We start from the raw sequence: 15,404 nt of genomic DNA on the forward strand, positions 1-15,404 counted from the left end.
ATGTTATAATTCGGAATATGTACAGTGCTAACCGAGCACTATTGCATTTAAATGAACCTCGTGATACTACATCTCTGTCATGAGCATTTCTGATGTCACGCTCGTGACTAACTGTGCTAAAATTACACAACAGTAGCGAGTAAAGGTACGCCAACGTACGGGAAAGATGTGTCATTGTTCTGCCGACCTTGGATTCATTTGAAAAGTACCAACCGTGAAGAAGAGTGTACTTATGGCAAAACAAAACATTCCAGAAACAGACACGACGAAGAATAGCATCATTTGTACACCAAACTGATTCTAACTAAAGAACTCAAGTGACGGAAAATATTCTTTAGCAGTCGTTCTCCTTGAATAGCATGAGTAAAACAAAGTGAGATAACTCATGCATTTCGAAAAAAACAATTCCAAAAAATTTTTGCATGTCAAAATGAAGAAACAAGAGAAAAAACACAATAATAAAATCTTTTGATCTCATCGATTGTAGTTATCCTGCATGCGTTCATAATAAATTTATTAAATCAATTCGAGCATTTCTGGTTTATCTTCGAAACACATTGCATACGTGTCTCAATATGGAATATGCTCCACTTGAAACGGACCGCTGGCGCATGCTGTTGCGTTGGCTGCATATGGCTATGTAGTTTATCCTCTCAACAATGCTTCGATATCGGTCAGTTTTTTTGCTAGCCAAAACAAAGCTACGGCCAAAGGAAATCAAACATCCACAACAGCCGAGAAAGCCACATTACAGACGGATGGGAATGTTTTCATGTTTAAAAGGCTGAAACAGTAAACGAAAGATATCTAAACTTCTTTCGCAGTCATCGCCATATCCCTTTTTGCAGGCAGGAAACGAAACACACTCTCATAAATATTCAAACGCCACAATTTCTTTCATTTCTTGTTTCTTCTCTCGAGTTTCCACATGTTTAGGCTTTCGGGAGCTTGCTTTTATTTGTGGCCTTCTGTCGGATTTTTCATCTTTCATTACTACTCCCGTATCATCTGAATACAAATAAGTTTATGATTTTTCACCTACCGCCACGGAGCGTCTGATCCTCTGATCCTGTGATTGTATTATTCCTATACTTTTAAATCTGCTACAAATTACATACACGCGTACACATACAGAGTCAGTTGATTTCACTTCTGCCGAATTCAGCTGTCGGTCTTTGATACACATCGTAGAGCTTTTCAGCTAAACCACCCACCCTCCCACACCCGACGAAAAATAAACGCGCCCGCCTGAAACAACTCCAGTGCAACGCAACGACAGCCGCCCTCCTTAAATTGGATTCGTACATTGATTGCAATCTTCCATGTCTGGCTGGAACTCCTCGATCTGCAGTGTGGTTTCGAAAAAATCATATTTTGCATGAACGGAACGTGTTGCCTGCTGGAGGACCGCTTCGGTGTTCGTGTTCGGTTCTGCAAAAGACGGAAGAAAGCAAAGCGTTCGATAGCGAGAGCGATGAAAATATTACATTATTTTACATTGAATTAGGTACGGGAAAACTCATCGCTAGGAGCGAGCCGGTTGAGCGCACTAACAACGTAGCAAGAAAGAGGTTCGAGCAGTTCATAGGAAAAGTAAAGAAGGTGAAAGTGCGACTCGAACCAAGGAAGAAAAAAAACCTCTTTCAGTGAGCCGATTCCGATGAGATGCACTTTGCTAGCCAAATTGGCTTGAATGTTTTCTATAACTTGCTCTAACTTGTTACATTAGGATGGCAAACTTACGAAAATTCGATTTGCAGAATGTAAGCACAAGAAAGATTACTGTGTTTTTTTCTATCATACTATTTTCAACTGACAAAAGACACTCTAAAGAGTACCAATATTCAAACATAATCAACACTGTTTGTAGATAACTTTATTCAAAATTTTATCTTATCAGCCATCGTCGATTAAATACTCAAGCGCCCTAAGGTTGTTTTTCCCTAGAAAAAAATAAACTAAACTATAAACGAATCATGTACTCACCGACAGCCAAGTGAGCCGCCAAAGCAATCTTGTTGATACTGAGCGCCCATATTCTTAAATTATGTACTCGTACGACACCTTCGATCTGAAGGAAAGTTTGCATCACCTCGGTGTAATCGAGATACTTCGGTGTACCCTCCATCAGAACCTGGGTTGGGAAAAGGTAGTAAAAAAAGGAAAAATGTAAAATCCGATCACAGGCAATAAAAATAAAGCCGTAGGTAGGTACTGAGAGCTAGAGAAGCCGGGTACTGGAGCGTGCGGCGTACGCTTGTGGAAATTTCAATACCCCAAGGGAAAGAGCAGAACCTATCGGAGGTAAATAGGTTTTTTTTATATCGCAGAAGGAGCAACGAAAAAAAAACAAGTAAAAGCGAACCGGCGCGATTTGGAGCGAAAGTATTCCCTAGACCCATTAGCACGACCGTTTCGAATTGAAATACAATATTCATTAGACGTCGGTATGCGTCATTTTTTTGTCGAATGAAGACATTACCGATACCCGATCAGGGGTACCGGGGCGGAGGCAGGTTTGGCGATAACTTTTCGAAAGCAGAATAACTGATCATTTCGATCCTTGTGATCCCATGTTGATTGCTACATAAATGCCGTTTCAATATCGTTAAAGTAAGGCATACGGTTTTGCTATTAAGGGAACGTAACATTTCCGACATCGAGTTAGAAATCCCTAAGAAAGGAACTCCAACCGAACTGGGGGAACTGATGTGGCAGTACATTGCTCATTAACTGATCGTTAAGACTTTGGGTCCCATTATTGGAACAAGTCAGCGATTTACAATATTTTTTCATAAGAAATAACATCCTGATCTTGATGGAGGTTTCAAGAAGTTATTTTCTTTACTCACGGTTCAAGTATACTCTCGGTACTATGCTCTATTATTATTTCTATTGCTTGATTATTATTGCTATGCTTCTCTTCCCAGTCTAGCAACCTCGCGGGTGCTCCTCAAGGCAGCAACATGGAACCTCTTCTGTTTTTGCTGTTTGTAAACGGTATTGCTTCGGAGTTGAATGCAAGCTGATGTATGCTGATGACGCGAAATTATATTCAGCAGTTCGTTCCATAGACTTGGATGTGTTTGTTGGCTGATGTAAGAACAATTTACTTGTTGTCAGCATCGCAAAAATAGTAATAGTGGAATTTAGGTTTATACAAATTTGAAAAAAAGTTTATGTCCTGGTCTCAAAATATTGTTGAAGGGGGGGCAAGAAAAAAAAATAACTCAAACCTCCAAAAACTAAACAAAAGAGAAGAAACCAGTGTTTAATTTTCCATTTTATTAACAAACTAATACAAAACTTTTATTCAGTACTTGAATTTTTCGACCAAGCCCCCAAAATAAAGTAGGCATCCTAGTAGAGATGAACCAGCTTGATAATAGTGGAGTGCCACGGATCACCTAAGAGAGCCACAAACGTATAACTTGACGTTCATTTAAATTTTACTTTGAACATCGTGTCACTCGGCTAGTTACCATGTATTTTAAAATGCTCCAAATCTGTGTCACTTACTAGTTCAGAACGCGGTAACCACGAAATAGTATGAATATCAGGGCATTCTTCAGCTAATGTTGGCTCTCCAACAATAACGTATTTACCGTTATATTAAGAATGCAAACCGCTTCAATAACGACTCTTTGACAGTTGAAAAAGCTCGCAACGCTCTGACATCTTTAATTCCTTTAGGCAGAGATGGTTTGATCACTTCGGCTCGTTTTGGATTCGTTTGGCAGTGCCGTCTCAGCCTGGCGGAATTTGCGGGAGTTGTGTATGGGGCATTTATAGAGCTAGTGTAGAACAAGTTGTTGTTTGCGGTTGTGCAGAATGCAGCCGGGCTGTATCCTTTCTGTTTATAGTACTGTATGGCTGTTCACTAACCAACGGAGTGGCAGCATTGGGGCACCGTAGGTACAAGGTATACAGCAGGACTTTGTTCGGCAGTATTGTAGATAGTAGCTAGTTCTGCAGGTGTTCCATATATAACTTTTTCGGGTTTTGCGTGGATGAGGCTATGCTGTCAGTTGGGCCAGGCTGGCCGAACCATCCCTGCCTTTTGGTAATCAGTATTAGGATGACTTTGTTGCACGTCTTTCCTCTGCTTCTTGCTTGGAAAATTACGTATCTTTTTCTCATCATCTCCCAAGATACTTTCGTGCAAGTAAATCACATATAAGTGCTAAATTTACACAACCCTTAAATTGTTCAGCAAGATTGATAACTAAACAATGAACGTATCAGGAAGGTTTAGAAGAATGCTCACTGTGCATAGAAAATCCTTATCTAGCTCAATAAAAAAGCAACAGAACTTAATGTGGCTTGATTTGATGTTATGACCGGGGCAACCATTGATCCCAATGATAATCATAACATGCTAATAGTTAGAAAATTTCAAGTTTCGAACACTTCAGTGAATTCTTTCTGCATGTATCCAATGCATGGTAAAAGTTGTATATTTAAATTTTACGTTCATAACATCCAAATTAGGGTAGCCAGGTACCTACACTGCGGTATAAAACGACCAATTTGGAGCCCCAAAAGCACTGATAACTGATATTGCGGGGTGTCTAATTTGTCGTACTTCTTCGGTTCAAATTCGGTTCTTTTAAAACAAGTTGAATTAAAAATAAACAAAATTTAAAGCAAATGGATCCAAAAGTGTGATTTCAAGCACCCCAATTTTCGATGCCCAGAACTTAAAGGTTAAGCAAAATAGTCGCCTGTGACCTGCAACAGGAATCAGAAAGCTCAGTTGTTGCAAAAAAGTTGATCGAGATTAACGGGATTATTACTTTAACTTTGTACTTATTAGGTATTTAGAGATGTAAGCTCGTTGAACTGTAAAAAATTTGCTTATCACTAAAGAATGCAACATAGTAATATGAGGCTTTATTTTTTTGCCCCTTCAAATTTCGAAATATTTGGAAGGGAAATTTGTATAAGCCTTATTTTAGAAAAAAATTTCTTCTTTGTTTTACTTTCAGGTAAAATTAGGCATTTTATTTTTCGGATTGTCGGGTTTACAGCACGCAATTCTATGCTTATTGTAAGATTGATGTTCCAGTCTTACTTCTTAATACCATACTACTCGAATATTTCTCCGAGCACAGCACAGCTATTTTCTCACTTGTTTGGCAGCCAAATTCCTTTACAATCGACTAGTGTTTCTGAATCATCGTTAGTCCTGGCGTAGTGGTCGGATTGAACACCTTCTGAACTACGGAACGCCAATGTCGTTGTACCAGTGTTTGGTTAAATTTCAATAGTGACAGATTGAGAAGACACAAAAAAGGAAAAGCAGAAATTTCTTCTTAAGGTACTTTGTTAGACAAATTTCCTGCTTCATGGTTCCAGAAGCTATGAAAGCGTCGCTTTTGCATTCGCAACAAAAAGTTACTTTTTTTCCTTGTATCGACTCATCACTGCAATTGACATAGTTGATCTATTGTGCTATCCCCCGGTGTTTACTGGATTCTGCACAACACTTCTGTTTGGCATAAACGCTATTAAATGACCGATATGCTTATTATTATTTTATCCATGCTTGCATGCATTGAGTTTTACCGAAGACTCCAGAACTCAACACTGGGCTTAGTAGAAAGTTCGCATATACAACAAAGGAAAGGACAGCAAAGGACTATATTACTAACGCCATCTTTTATCCCAAAGATGTTACTACTGTTTATAAGTGTTAGTGATCGCAACTATCTGAAAGAATGTATGCATGTGATGTTGACGTACACTTACTTACTTACATTGGCCTAACGTCTTGTGACAAGGCTTGCGTCGCACCGTGGGATGAAACCCAAATTTAGGTGGACAAAAGTAATTACGCTAAAACCGTTAGTCCCAGGTATATAGTATGTTCGGAGTAAATTTGTTATTTTAACTTCCGTATTTTTTGGTGTATATGATATTAGAGTGACCATCATAGTAAGCGAGTGCAAAATATAAACTTTTCTATGGCTTAAGTTAGCTGAATAAAATATTCAGCAAAGTTAAATAGCATTAAATTTTAAGTAACTTTGCCAAAGAAATTAAAGTTCTATCTCTTATGGTTGATGGGCTGGAGCTATTTAAAGTTTTTTGGTCGGGGTGGACCTAAAAAATCCGTTTTTACTTTATATCTCCTTTCGTGTTTATTTCTCACAAATCATGCCTTCTAAACACTTTCACATACATGGAAAACGCATATTTTGTTTGAAGGAATCAAGTTGCTATCTCCTTCGGTTCCGAAGCTAAAGGCATTTTTTCTAAAAAAAATATGGTTTTTTCAAATGTCAATAACGTAAAAACTGCTCAAAAGCAGCAAATCAAATTTTGTATAAATGTTTAGTTATAAATTGGCGTCCGAAATAAATCACATAGGTCCAGGTCGGCCCTTTTTTGCTAGACCGTATTGAGCATTGAAGTAAAAAGTACCGTTTTACTTACCAAAATCACAATTTTTACGTAAAGAGAATGGATTAAAAAAACGAAAATAAGTCTAAATGCTTGTTTTTATCTTAATTATCTGTATTCAGCTTATGAAAGTGGCTCTGGTTTTTTTTCGAACCGAAAAACCTTTTATCTTAGGCGATATGAATGCTGTAACATTAATTAACTGTGGTCGCCGAAAATATAACAGTAATTCTCGTTGAAACCGGGCTACTACTGACACGTGGTCTTCAAATACTAAAATTTTTGTACTTGATTGGTTGAAAATTGTTAAAAATGAGAATTACACTTTAAGTACCTCGAAACAGTGGACCCCTCGGTCCTCAAGGCACAAAATTTTGATGCATGGCTCCACTGTAGCGGATTCCAAGGCTGATTCTCTGATATTACCGATTGGGATGATGTCAGAAGAGGCACAGGAAGCAATTAACAAGATATATAGGCAAGTTAGAGAAAGACATACACGAAAGTTTTCGAGAGATAACAACTATTGATTAGATGTATTCCAGTTTTTAAGAAACTTAAATCGCCCTGAGAAGTTATACCATTATTACTCTACTTGATTAAGAAAAATACAATCATTTAGACTTATTTTCGCTTCTTAATCCATTCTATTTACGTAAAAATTGTGATTTTGGTAAGTAAAACGGTAATTTTTACTTCAATATTCAATACGGTCTCGCAAAAAAGGGCCGACCTGGACCGATGTGATCTCAATTAGTTTCAGAGGTCAATTAATTACTAAACATTTATACAAAAATTGATTTGCTGCTTTTGAGCAGTTTTTACGTTATTGACATTTGAAAAAACCATATTTTTTTAGAAAAAATGTCTTTAGCTTCGGAACCGAAGGAGATAGCAACTTGATTCCTTCAAACAAAATGTGCGTTTTCCATGTATGTGAAAGTGCTTAGAAGGCATGATTTGTGAGAAATAAACACGAAAGAAGATATAAAGAAAAAACGGATTTTTTAGGTCCACCCCGACCAAAATACTTTAAATAGCTCCAGCCCATCAATCATAAGAGATAGAACTTTAATTTCTTTGGCAAAGTTACTTAAAATTTCATGTTATTTAACTTTGCTGAATATTTTATTCAGCTAACTTAAGCCATAAAAAAGTTTACATTTTGCACTCGCTTACTATGATAGTCACCCTAATGTCATATACACCAAAAAATGCGGAAGTTAAAATAACAAATTTACTCCGAACATACTATATACCTAGGACTAACGGTTTTAGCGTAATTACTTTTGTCCACCTAGATTTGGGTTTTATCCCACGGTGCGTCGCATAGTTTCTTCATCTATTTCGGTCCATAGCATCTGGTTTCCAGTTCCGCGGGCACCCAGTGCTGATCTCGCTCCACCTGATCCTCGCTCGCTGTGCCCCTCTTCGTCTTATTCCTACCAGATTCAATGCGAAACCCATTTTTGCAGGATAGTTGTCTGGCATTCTAGCAACCCCTGCCCAACGTATTCGTCCAGCTTTAACCACTTTCTGAATACTGGGAACACCGCAGAGACGCGCGAGCTCGTGGTTCATTCTTCGTCCCCATACACCGTTTTCTTGCACTCCACCAAAGATGGTTCATAGCACCCGCCGTTCGAAAAATCCGAGTGCTCGTAGGTCGCATGCTAGCAATGTCCACGTTTCGTACCCGTAGAGGACAACCGGTCAAATTAGCGTTTTATACAGTGTGCACTTTGTACGGGGGCATAGTTCGTTCGACCGCAAGTGTTTGTGGAGTCCGTAGTAGGCCCGATTTCCGCTAATAATACACCTTTTAATATCACGGCTGGTATTGTTGTCCTCTGTTGCCAGTGAGCCAAAGTATACGAACTCGTCGACTATCTCAAACTCATCCCCATCGATTACCACGGTACTGCCCAAGAGGGCTCTGTCGCGTTCGATCCCGCCCGCCGGCATATACTTCCTTTCAGACGAATTAATCTTCTACCCAATCTTCTCTGCTTCGCATTTTACTCTGGTGTACTGCTCTTCCACCGCCTCAAATGTTCTGCCGACAACATCCACATCGTCAGCAAAGCAGATAAATCGATTGGATTTATTGAAAATCATGCCCCACGTTTCGATCGCCAATCATCTTATAACACCTTCCAGCACAATGTTGAATAGCAGGCAGGAAAGGCCATCTCCTTGTCGAAGTCCCCTCCCTAGTACCAATTTGGGTTTTATTACACTTTTACAATGGCATATAAGACCAAAACTGGTCTAGAAAACCGCCATAAGAGTACAATAAAACTCACATTGTGGTTTGGTCTGCCAGATTCGATGAGATCCGACAATCCACCCGAGATTCTCACACAGCACTGGATCCCATCCATCGTAGCCATGATAAGTCTAGTAAGCTTACCCGGAGAGCCGTTTTCGTCCAAAATTTTCCATAGCTCTTGTCGGTTTACGCTATCATATGCGGCTTTGAAATCGATGAACAGGTGGTGCGTGGGGACTCGGAATTCGCGGCACTTCTGGAGGATCTGCCGCAGGGTGAAGATTTGGTCTGTTGTAGACCGACCCTCCATGAAGCCGACCTGGTAACTTCCCACAAATCTATTGGCTATTGGCGATAGTCGATGAAAGAGGACTTGGGACAGCACTTTGTAGGCGGCATTCAGGATAGTGATCGCTGGGTAGTTCTCACAATCCAGCTTATCGCCTGTCTTATAGATAGGGCAGATAACCCCGTCTTTCTGCTCCTCCGATTCTCGTTCCATATCCCAAATCTTGACAATCAATTGATGCAGCTGGCCAACTTGTCCAGGCACATTTTAATAAGTTCCGGTCCAATGTCATTCTTTTCCGCTGCTTTGTTGTTTTTCAGCAGTTGGATGGCTTCTTTAACTTCCCTTATCGATGGGTGACACAACTTCGCTCCAATTCGACCAATGTGGCCACTTCCTCCGTTATCATGGTCTTCCGCTTGTACGCCATTCATGTATTCATCGTAATACTGCTTCCACCTTTCGATCACCGCCCGGTCATCAGTCAAGATACCTCCATTTGAATCTCTGCACGGTCCGGCCCGCGGCACAGTCTTTGCGAGATGCGTTGAGTCTCTGAAAGAATTTCCGTGTGCCGTGAAAGCGGTACACGTACAGCTGCACGAGTTCTTGGCACTTCTTCTTCGCTGGTGGCGCTACACACGCTTCCGAATAGCATCTACTGAAAACCACTCCAACCTGGACGCGGTTCAGCTGACTGCGGTACTGACGAATGCATGTGTCACAACCATGCCAAGAAAACGCGAACCGAAGTATAGTCACCACCGCGTATATATTGGTGAAACGAGACGGAGAGCTCTCTCCAAGTTAATTGCTTGAAAACTATGAAGAAGGAAGGCGCAGAGGCCCAGAACCAAAATCAAAAGAGAGGAGCTAAGAGTTACCTTCAGTGTAGCACAAGTGGGTCTTAAAAGAAAAATTAAACAAAGTAAAAGTAGACGCTCCAACGAGCTGTGCCATAAGGCTGATGCAAACCCTTAGGGCGATGCGTATAGAATGATAAGTCAGAGCTCCGAAAACTGTTTCTGAAACAAAACCGGAGAAAATAAAAATCATCATGGTGATACTATTTCCGAAGTACGATCCAGTGGTCTGGTCCCCAAAATGGCCATGGGCGTAAGGCTAGAAATCAAAACCCGATACATACCACTAAGAGTTATATGCAATTGTTAAACGACTAAAAGTGAATAAAACACGCGGCCCGGATGGAATTCTGAATGTGGCTCTCAAGACTGCAAACCAAGTAAACCTGGATATGTTACGAACAATCCTAAAAAAAACGCCTGGAAGAAGGGTTTACGAAAACTGGTTTTACTGCCGAACCACCCTTGAGGCAACTCTTCGTCATAGATTCCTATATGCTTTCTTGACACGCTCAACAGACCAGGAAATTTACGGAAGGTGTAAATGGACTATCGCAGATACATTTTGGGTTTCGCACAGATAAATCCACAGTAGATGCTGTTTGGAAGGTGGTAGCGAGAGCCGAAACTGTATTAGGCAATCGGTATTGCGCAGTAATAACTTTGGAAGTTACGAACGCGCTCAACAGTGCAAGTTGGATAGTAGAGATGGTCGGGTTTCATATTTTCCAAACTCGAATCTCACCCGAACCCGAAATTTACTAGCAGCACGGTCGCCATATCACCTGAAACGAATGAAAGCAAACGTCCTGTGTTTTTTTGTTCCTGTCTTCTTCTTCTTCTTCTTCTTCTTCAGCAGCATAGAGCCGGGGTGGCTCGTGCTGTTTCAAGCACTCGTCTCCATTCAACTCGGTCTTGGGTCACTCGTCGCCAATTTCCTAGTCGTCTCAGAAGTCGCAAATCGCTTTCGACCTGGTCGAGCCATCGTGCACGTTGGGCCCCCCTGTTCCTGGTACCGGTGGGGTTGTTGAAGAGAACTATTTTCGTCGCACTGTCATCCGGCATCCTTACGACGTGTCCGGCCCACCGTAGCCTGCTAACTTTCGCTAGATGTACGATGGGAGTCTCCCCAAGCAGTGCCTGTAGCTCGTGATTCATACGCCTCCGCCACTCTCCGCTTTCAGTTTGTACTCCGCCAAATATCGTCCGCAGCACTTTCCGCTCAAACACGGCAAGGGCGCGTATGTCCTCCGTAAGCAGCGTCACGGCTTCAAGTCCATAAAGAACTACCGGTCTAATAATGGTTTTGTACATTGTTAGGGCGGCGGCGTATGCTTTCTGATCGTAGCGTTTTACGAAGGGCAAAGTAGGCCCGATTTCCCGCTTGGATGGGCCGCTGGATCTCCTTACTAGTGTTGTTGTCCGCGGTCACCAGCGATCCCAAATACACGCACTCCTCTACCACTTCTAGTTCGTCGCCGTCAACGGTTACCGTCCGTGGGAGGCGCGCATTTGTTTCCTTTGAGCCTCTTCCTTTCATGTATTTGGTCTTCGACGCATTTATTTTTAGCCCAATTCTCCTAGACTCCGCTTTAAGTCTGGCGTAGATTGCCTCCGCCATCGCAAAGTTCCTGGCAATGATATCGAAGTCATCTGCAAAGCCTAGAAGTTTCGATCCTTTTCCTCCTCCCAAATCCTCGAAATAACCCAGTGTAGAGCCTTTGCTAGCGTTTCTCCGCCATGTTTATAAAGCTCTGCCGGTAGGCGGTCCTTCCCAGCGGCTTTATTGGTCTTCAGCAGCCTGATTTCTCGTTTGACTTCTTGGAGATCAGGTGCTAGGACATCACTATCTTCCATGGGCGCTCCTAGGTTAATTTCCGTTCCGCCATTGAGGTGTTCATCGAAGAACTGCTTCCACCTGTCGACCACCTCGCGCTCGTTTGTAATTAAATTCCCTCCCTCGTCCCTACACATGTCAGGTTTCGGTGTGTAGCCCTTCCGAGTTTGGTTCACCTTCTCATAAAACTTGCGCGTGTCATTAGCTCGGAATAGTTGCTCTAATTCTTCACGATCTCTGTCCTCCTTTTGGCGCTTTTTTCTCCTCAGGATCGTGGTCAACTGGTTCCTAGCTCGTCGGTACTTGGCCAGGTTCTAGTGGCAATACTTAGATAATTTTTCCAAGCATTTTTTTCTCCTCCACCCCTTGTTGGCATTCCCCATCAAACCAATCATTTTGTGTACTCCGAGGCTCAATACCTAGTGCCGCGGTAGCGGCCTCTCCGATGGCCGAGCGTATTCTGCCCCAACCGTCTTCGAGGTTTGAAGCACCTAACTCCTCGGAAGAAGGCAGTGCCTCATTCAGTACTCGCGCGTAGTTCTCGGCAGCTGGTGGGTTATCTAGCTGCCTGATGTTCAGCCGAGGAGGGCGGCTTTGACGTGTCCGGTATACGGTGGACAGCTTTGAGCGCACATGTACTGCTACTAGGTAATGGTCAGAATCAATATCCGCACCCCGACGGGAGCGTACGTTCGTGATGTTAGAGAAAAACCGGCCCTCTATGAGAACGTGGTCAATTTGGTTCATTGTACGTTGGTCAGGTGATCTCCTGATGGCTTTGTGGATATCCTTGCGCGGGAAAAAGGTGCTTCGGATCACCAGGCCTCGGGAAGCTGCGAAGTTTATACATCGTTGGCCGTTATCGTTTGTGTCGGCGTGCAGGCTATGGGGTCCTACCACCGGTCTATACATTTCTTCCCTACCGACCTGGGCGTTCATATCCCCGATGACGATCTTGATGTCCCGTGCCGAGCAGCTGTCGTACGTTGCCTCCAGCCTCGCGTAGAACGCTTCTTTCTCATCGTCGGGTTTTTTATTCCTATGCAATGCTCGAATAAGTCAATCAAGACCTAATTGACCTATTTTTACCAGAGAGAAAAATTATAAAAGATTATTTTAAATAATATTTTGCAAAAATTTAAAAATGACTCTCGTCGAATTTGTTTTTTTTTTCGTTTCCCTTTTCGCGTAAATTCCAAACATAGATCCAACAACATAGAACATATTTAGACCATGCAATCAGGAATGGTCCGATCACTTAGACTCAATTTTGATTCATTTGAAACGGTTATCAGCCGAGCAAAATGACACAGTTATATATAAAACATTTGTAGAACTAGTTATTACGGTACTGAGACGGTACTGTCAAATGAATCAAAATTGAGTCAAAATGATCGAACCATCCCTGCTTGCAACTACAAAATTATTTTAGCAACACATCATTTGTAAACTTACTCAAACAAGCAGTGTCAACAAAGACACTGCAGAAATTATTTGCACAACATTGTAAAATGCAGCAAACTGAACCTGAGTTAAACCCGCGCTAGGTTGTTTACTCGCAACCCTCAATCAATATTGGACATTTTAGATACAACCTCTAATACTGCCGAAAACACAAAGTTGTACGTGAGCAGAGGCTCATATTGTGGATATTAAATTTCGCTGCCCCCGTAACGCCTAATAGAATGAATCCCTGCACCGGTCAGTGCAGCGGACAATATTGCCGAATCCTTAGCAGTCAGTGTGCAAATATTGTGCGCGCGTAGCAACCCAACTCACCAGCAGTGCATCCTTCATAATCGCAATGGTGGTCACCAGGACCAGTATCGAGAACAGGAACGTACAAATCGGATCGATAATGCTCCACTCCGGTTTGAAGTAGATGACGAGGGCCGCTATGAACACGCCAAGGCTCTGGACGAAGTCGCTCAGCACGTGGACGAATGCCGCCCGTACGTTGATGTTTTCCTCCGAGTTTGGTCCGTGGCTGTGACCGTTGGCGTCGAGGGATGACGATGATGAATGGCTGTGACCGTGGCCGTGTAGCGTTGCACCCATGCTGTTAGAGGGAGAGATTGCGAGAGAGAGAGAACAAAGAAAGGCACCTGTCAGAATAGATATTGCTTTCCGATTTGATACTGTTGCGATGAAAGGGCGTACAAACGAGAGTAAGTCATACACTTATGCCACGAATAGCCGGGCACAGATTGGCTGTCGGCACAGCCGGCCGGGGCGCGCACAGTAGTTGAAACGGACAGTTGCATACTTTTTGGTTTCTATTGTCACTATGTTAATTTTGAAATGGATTCCTGAATTTGTGATGCTTAAGTCTCCGCAGCTTACGTCTGCTTGCGTGGCTATTTGAGGGAATTCGTCCAGGTTTTAAATTCGTAACGTACAACATCAAAACCTCATCAGTACCTGATGGTTAAATGGTGGAATGGCTTGGCTCTTAAAAATGTACGTTAATAGTCAAATATGGAAGTACTAGTAATGTGGTACGTAATACGGAGTGTGATGTGCGTTTCGCTAGGAAAGATCCATAATACCACAATGCCATGTAGACGAGAATCTTGCTTTAATTCCATCGCCCATGCAAAAATTATTATTCAAAAGGGCATGTTTCGCAACGTGGCTACACCGCAGCGCTCGAGTGTTGAATATAAAACCCTATAAATGATAAAACCCGAAAGTTTAAACCCCTACAAATATAAGTTATTTCGAAATATGCATAACAGAGGATGTTAGAATGCCAGCAAAATGTGTTTAACGATGTTTTTCAAGAGATTTTCTTCTATAAGTTAAGTCAGATCGTCAGTGCTAATTGAAGTAATTAATCGCAATTCGCAACCGTACTTACATTTAAGAGATTATTAAGCGAAGGTACCACAGACAAGCCGATGAGACACAGGCATTAAATCCATCGTCCACGCAAAGGTCACTCATTTTTTAGAAAGGCAAGGTTGGGTAGTATAAAAATGTACAAGTGAGAAAACCGCATAGTATAAAACTCTACATATATAAGTTACTCTGCAACATGCATAACAAAGGGTGTTGGTGTGCAAGCGGAATGTGTAGGACGATGTTTTTACACGTTTATTTATACCAAAAGCACAGACAGCCGCAGTGCTCGAATCCTGCTTCGAGTTTTCAGTATAAAACCGTACAAATGTGAAAACCCTACAGTTTAAAACCCTACAAATATAAACTACTCCGCAACATGCATAACAGAAGGTGCTAGTGTGCAAGCAAATAGTGTAGGACAATATTTTTTAAAGGATTTTCTTCTACGTGTTATGTCAGTTCGTCAGTACCCATAAGATTTTTTTTTCAAGTCCTATTCAATTTAATTTCAATTTCGAATAAAATTCTAAGTTATATTTTAAATCCAATTTCGAGTCGAATATCGAATGAAGCTGCGAATTTAATTTCGTGACCAGTTTCGAATCCAAAATATTACGAATTCCTGTCTAATTCCACATCTGAATATCAAAACCAAAATTAAGTCCACTTCCAATATCAAGTCCAAATTAGTCCAAATTCAAGACTAACATAAACCCAGTCAGCATTTTTATATGAATAATTAGATTGCAAATAAGAGTTACGCACTGATATGTATCCAACAAAATCGTATTCGACGCGCAAAAGCCGCTTAACCATTTTGGAGGCGATATACGCACTGAGGAATAATTTTGAGCGATGCGCTTATATAGGTATTTCAATACGATAAGATCCGAT

At 41.6% G+C, this 15,404-nt stretch overlaps 1 protein-coding gene across 1 annotated transcript in view; it reads right to left on the minus strand.

Annotated features, from left to right (window-relative positions):
• Positions 1-1,230: 1,230 nt before the first annotated feature.
• Positions 1,231-15,404, minus strand: part of LOC128742534 (proton-coupled zinc antiporter SLC30A2-like) — a 90,205-nt gene continuing 76,031 nt past the window's right edge. The window contains exons 7-9 of the mRNA XM_053838932.1: positions 13,446-13,725; positions 1,987-2,134; positions 1,231-1,431 (exon numbers count right to left, since the gene is read on the minus strand). Coding sequence (XP_053694907.1) covers positions 1,289-1,431; positions 1,987-2,134; positions 13,446-13,725 — 571 coding nt within the window. The 3' untranslated portion in view covers positions 1,231-1,288. The remainder of the gene's footprint in view (positions 1,432-1,986; positions 2,135-13,445; positions 13,726-15,404) is intronic.

This window comes from Sabethes cyaneus, chromosome 3 (genome assembly GCF_943734655.1).
Source record: "Sabethes cyaneus chromosome 3, idSabCyanKW18_F2, whole genome shotgun sequence".
NCBI classification, from domain to species: domain Eukaryota; kingdom Metazoa; phylum Arthropoda; class Insecta; order Diptera; family Culicidae; genus Sabethes; species Sabethes cyaneus.